At 48.6% G+C, this 6,041-nt stretch overlaps 1 protein-coding gene across 1 annotated transcript in view; it reads right to left on the bottom strand.

Annotated features, from left to right (window-relative positions):
* Window positions 1–396: 396 nt before the first annotated feature.
* The window catches only part of BBS4 (Bardet-Biedl syndrome 4), a 29,175-nt gene continuing 23,530 nt past the window's right edge, over window positions 397–6,041 (bottom strand). The window contains 3 exon segments of the mRNA XM_031555200.1: window positions 397–2,689; window positions 3,567–3,777; window positions 4,151–4,292. Of these exon segments, the coding sequence (XP_031411060.1) occupies window positions 2,538–2,689; window positions 3,567–3,777; window positions 4,151–4,292 (505 nt within the window). The 3' untranslated portion in view covers window positions 397–2,537.

Raw genomic sequence — 6,041 nt, 5'->3', positions numbered from 1 at the left:
TTGAATTAACCTTATTAACTAATGTAACTTTTTTTTTTTCTGAAAAGAGAAACAAAATGTCCTAAAGCAGGTGGCTTCTGCTTCCCTAGAAATTAAGCTCATTATTCTTTTCCATCTTATGTTTTCAGTTAGGAGGGAAAAATAAAACCAACACCAAAGTAAGAATTATGGCTGATGCCAGAAGCAGCTTTTGGAACATAAGTGGTGCTTTCCGAACTCCTTCTGTGATTTGGTACAGGCCTGCTGAAAAACCCCTTGCATATTTCAGTTGAAGGAACACTCCAACCTCATTCCCAGCACTAGAGAGCACAGAAAGCCTCTATAAATACACTGTGAATTTTCTGCATGCAAATACTGCCATTGCATCCCCCGGGAGGAAGAGGAGAGGGGACGGGACAAAGAACTGCAGTAACATTTATTATCCAACATAATTACACATTTAAAAACACTTCCTCAAACATGAAGCTCCCTTCTGCTCCCTTCCAATCCAGAAAGTAACAAGGTGCTACTGTTCTCTTTCACAGAAGAATTAATCATCTGCATAAAGCTCTGTACCTTTGAAAGAATATTTCAAACACCTTTACAGTGCCTCCCTGAACAGCACACCCCATGAGTAACACACAGCACTTGCCCTATAAGAGCCCCTAGCAGCCAAGAAGAGAACAGTTGGCACAGGTGGGACTGGGTGAGCGAAGAGCCTCAGATGCCTTGGGCAGGCTGTACTCTGAAAGCAGTGGTCCTGGTTCCTATGGCCACCTGTGGGATGAGGCTGCTCCCCCAGAGCAGTTCCTTAATGCCACAGTCCTGAAGTTAAACTTACCCTCCTTACAACAAGCAGCTGGAGGAAAAGCTCCCTGTATCAGCAATGCTGTGACCACTCTGCTCCACCCGCTGCTCCTTGTACTGGAACTTTCCAAACCTGCCACTCGTTATGGTAAGCCCAAATAATGACAAGCAATGGCTACAGAAAAATACATTTTGAACAAAAGTTTTAGGGGCTAGAGATCGTTCCCAGCCCACATCTGCTCTGTACTCCTAGCCTCCCCTGCACAGGCACTCCCTTACACCGCAGTAATCTGTAGTGTAAAAAGTTTAATGCAAATAAAGTAGCTGCACTGTACCTGAATTACACTGCTGCTCATCTGGTTTGCTTCAATTGGCGGCTGCTGCACAAAACCTCTGATTCCTTTTGCTCTAGCACAGGGAAAGCGTTAAATGAGTGCTGCTGCAGGGATGGATTGATAGAAAGCCAACCAGCAGAGGACAGATGAAACAAAAAGAAGCCACATTTGAGGTAAGTTTTGGCAATCAAAACAGACAAAGCAAAGGGATCCTACTTTTAGTGGCCCTTGAGAAGCAGGGCAATGTTTTGGGTCCCTGCTGCACTCTAAAACACATTAATATCACTCTGGGTAAAAGCAGCTAGCCAGAAATCACTGCTGGAGGACGTTAAAGATATCCAGGGCCGTGGTCATGCTGCTTTTACAGGCTGCTGCAGAGAGGTTTCCATTACAAACCTCACTCCACTGGATGTGTCGATTATGAAACCATTCACAAACAGGAGCTGTATTTTTAAAAGCTCACCAGGCTTACTAGCATATGAGCTGAGCCTTCCTGAAGCTACAGCTTCTTTGGGCTGAAAGTGCTGCACTTTCTGCTCGGAAAAGTGAAATCCCAAGTCCCACAGCAGCACAACTCTGTATGCAGAGGGGAGGAAGAATGAAAACTACACTTACTTAACCCAGTTACTGGTTCCTTATGTAAAGCATGACAGGCCCAGCTTAGTTCCCCAGCACAGTTGTTTTGAGGGCCTGTGTCAAGCTCTGGATAAATCCCAGATGAAAAAACTGACAGGAGCGGAGAAAGGAAGGCTAAGATTTTTCTCTTTGAGAATAAAAACATTTCTCCAACATCTCAGTAGCACAGGGGCACTAAGATTTCTTGCTCTGCTCACCATGGGGCTACTTTGCCTTCTTGCAGCTCGCAGAACTGAATCTCCTGAAACTCTCACAAGGGCATAACTCCGTTCTTCAGAGCACGGCTGCTGCTTTACTAAAACAAATTCAGCACTGAAGCTGACCATGGCAAGCCTTCTCAGAAAAGATCTTTATTTTCCCTGCAAACCAACCTTTCCCCCATGTTGAGCAATACTAATTCTAAAGGAAGAACTTCAACCACAGGAGCACAGGGCTTCGCTGAGCCTCATTCACCCTGTTTCTCAGCAAAGAATTTGGAATTTAGGACTGGCTGACTTCTGTGCTGCTGCACACTCCCTGCTGAGCCACCGTCCTCCCGACTCCTGAGGAAGTAAGGTGTGACTGCACTCACAGTAGCTGCGTAGTGTCCTCTTCTGATTGCCTCAGTGACTCTCGGGACAAGGCAGAGACCTCGTGCTAAAATCACTGACAGAATGCCACATCTATACTAACTGACAGCGGGATGAAGCCACTCCAGGTCAGAGGAGGACAGGTTCCCTGCCCCACAGGTCAGGCAGCACTGGAATTTCCCACGCCTGCCCCCGCTGCCTCGAGCCCATCCTACTCTGCTGCCTGACGGCTCTTGTGCTTCTCCTGCCGCTGCTCCTCAGCCTCTGCTGGCGCTGAGGTCTCCTCTGGGCCTGGCTCTGAGCCCGGCTCTGGTTCCAGGGGCAGTGAGGGAGGCTTTGCAAGGGGAGTGGATGCTCCAGCACCTGGGGAGAGAAGTTAAAGGATGATTGCATACATTCTGTGCGTTCTTTGGCGCCTCCGAGCAGCATAGAACACAAAACAACTGCAGCTCTTTTTTATTCTGATTTCTTCTGCCTAGCATGAAATTTATCAGCAGCACTCAACTCTTCTGCAACTTACCCAGCCAGAGACATGACAGTACTTGGAGCTCTGCTGAAGTCAGCAGAAACTCAGGAGTTAACTCAAGCTTTGGAAGGGAAATAGTTCCACTGCATCTGATTTGTGCTCAGACTGTAACCAAGGCCACAGTGCAGTTCTCAGCTCACAGTTTTAGCAATCTCAGGGAGAGCTTCCCAGCGGTTAACAGCTCCTTACAGAACAAAATCAAAACAGGACACTGACACGCTGAAGTTGTTTCTACGCTTATATTTAAGCTGACAGCTAATCTTACGAGCCAGCTTTGCCGATGTGAATGGTAAGGCCTTTCAGGTAACCCCTGAACTTCCACATGTTTTTGTTTTTCAGCTTCCATGAGAAATGGAGCAGGTCCTTAGGGGTGCCACAGAAATGGCCTGGATTACACAACCTTCCTCCTGTGCCAACCCACAGGAAACAAAACACAGAGTGACAGAACATCGCTGCAGTGAGCAGTGTCTCCAGTGCATTGCTCCTGGGAAGTTGAGGGGTGAGAGGAGGTCAGGATGCAAGCGATTGCTCAGGAGATGCTCCCACACAGCAAGCTGTAGCATGTACAGCTATCAGCCTAAGCCTTACAAGGCTGAAGGGAGCTCTGTGTAAGTAAGTAAATACCTCCCTAAACACATGCCACAACCAAAGGGAGGGAGGTTTCTCTTCTCCTTTCCCATGGTTTCACTTCATAGCGATGCAAAAGAGAGGTACCTGGAGGAAGCTGCATGCTTTTCCCATAGCCAGCAGCTGAGGACATGGCTTGACCCAAGGCCTGGTTGGAGCCCAATGGCTGCTGCATGCTGGCAGACTTCCCTGATGGAGCAGCTCGCTGCTTGGATTTAGATTCCTTAGCAGGCTTTGTCCAGGCTTGGCTCTCCCCCACCTGCAGGGCAGTTCCCATCTTTTGGGCAACCTCCACCATCTTCTCAAACAAAACAAAAAGAGAAGACCCTCATAGACAGAGGCACTTCAGACAACAATGAAGTCAACAGAGAAAAAGAGCTGTGTGGGGCTGGCAACTGCCTTGGTGCTCGAGGGAAACATCTCCACTAATTCATTCCCTTAATTATGAGGGAATCTTGTCTTGCTGCATATTGATTGAAGAATTGGGTTTCAAAGAGCAGAAATGAAGCACGCAGCTCGCAGCAGGTGACTGCTCTACTTAGAGCAGTCTTAGAAAATCTCATAAGCAGAATTTTTCCTAATAATTGGGCTCAACAGTCAAACTTCCCCCTTGTTTGTTGCCAGTCTTAATGTGGCTATTTAGTTCCTGCTGACAACTCTTAAGCACATACCTCGGGGTCAAAATCGAGAGTGCTGCTCTCCTTCAGTGCAATGACCTTCTTCTCCATCTCCTGGTACTGGCAGAGGGCCCCCTTCTTGTCCCCGTGGTTAAACAGCAGCACGGCATAGTTCAGGTTGACGAGGGGATTGCACCTGCAGCACACGCAGGACGTATGCGTTCACTGTGGGAGGAGAGGTGATCTCTGTGCTGATCACCTCGGGCCCCCACAGCTCTGCTGGTTGGTGGGGTGGGTCAGGTGAGCAGGAGTGCCTCACTGATGGCATTCTACAGGCTGACACACTACAGAACGCACTGCTTACAATTCATTTTCCCTGCCTCCTCTCACTTCCTCCCCAGTAAAACCAGATGTGTGCGTGCTGCCGTAGGGGCACATCCAGAGAAGCAGAATGCACAGGTACTGCCTGACAAAGAAAAATGCAAGGCAGGCACAGACCCTGCCCCAGGAGCTCCTGCTCTCTCGCTCAGGCTCAGCCCTGGAAAAGCAGAGGCCGCCTGCGGCCGAACCGAGGCGCGGACGTGTATCTGCACACAGGGGAGCAGGAGATGCTTTGTGCGTTTTGCTCGAGAAATATGAGCGAGGGACTGGTGCCCTCTCCTGGAGCTCGGCAGGGATAGCTGGAGCCATGCGGGTCTCTGGCACCGCGCCTCCTCGGGGAAAGGCGCAGGAGAGAAGGCTCCTGCTACCGCTCAATAAATAGCAAGTGTCATCGGCAGGCCAGGGCCATCCATCCTCACTAAGTTATGTGACGGGGCTGCAAGGAAGAGACCATTAGAAGAAACCTGATAGCATTCATAACCATTGGATTTCCTTTAGCGGAGAAATTGGAACACTGATCCTGCAATAAAAACAAAACGCATCCCGGCCAGGCAGTCCTTAAGCTGCCAGGGAAGGAAGCCTGTGGGGACAGGGATTCAGCCATAAGTAACTGCGGGAAACACAGCACGTCAGCTGAACGAGGCCTTACAGTCTCCGGATATTCCTCCCAGCAGCCACTAGCAGTCGGGATTCATTTTTGCTTTGATGGGGTTTTATTTTCCTGGTAAAACTGAAGCTGTAGCATCTTGCTTCTGCTAAATCTTTAGGCAAAGTTGAGGAGCTACATTTCTATTCCTTCTCTCCGATCAAAGCGCAGAAACCTGCAACTTTGTCTGAGCAATCTTCAGATCCTCCCCCCTGCTAGGCGTGAAGTCTGACCAGGAAAGCCAGGCAGAGAAGTCGACTGGATGTTGGTCAGTAATTTTGGTAGGAAGACTCAATGCATAACTGCAAAATGCTCTCACACTGCAATGCATTTGCAAATGTCTGACGATGGCTTGTACAGGTTCAGTTCCTCTGAGGAGGCTGCTCAGACGTACTGACATTTAGAATGGATGCAGAAGGAACATTTAGATCTACTTTGCAATTTTGTTGATGCATAACTCATGCAGAACCCCAGTACCAGATGGAAGCACTGTCCTGCATGCAAGCCATGCAATTCTCAACCAAAGTCTCAGAATATTTACAGCACTTCTTTGCAAAGAGAACTGCGCTGTGGTGTCCAACACTAATTTCTGAAACTTGATGCTTGTTTTAATGGGCTTGAAAACTTCCAGAACTCTTCAGTTCCAGAATTAAGCCTGGTCTGGACTAGGCTGGAGGGGACAGGGAGCAGTATTCCCTTAAGCACGCCAATACATGCTACGTCGTGGTGGCCACTGCAGATGGAAAGAGCCTGCCCTGCAGCTCTGCTGCGAGCATACAAACTGCTGGGCTCAGGAGCACTGCACTGGCTGCTCCAAAAGCATGCCAATATTGGCAGTAAGCTGGGGAGGAGCATCATCTACTAGTTAATATCTGAAAGGTAAAACAGGAAAGGTAAAAAGAAAAAAAGAAAAAAGAA

Source organism: Meleagris gallopavo, chromosome 12 (assembly GCF_000146605.3).
Source record: "Meleagris gallopavo isolate NT-WF06-2002-E0010 breed Aviagen turkey brand Nicholas breeding stock chromosome 12, Turkey_5.1, whole genome shotgun sequence".
Classification (NCBI taxonomy): Eukaryota; Metazoa; Chordata; class Aves; order Galliformes; family Phasianidae; genus Meleagris; species Meleagris gallopavo.
Note: the sequence above shows the minus strand (reverse complement) of the source record. Positions and strands in the feature narration are given on the sequence as shown.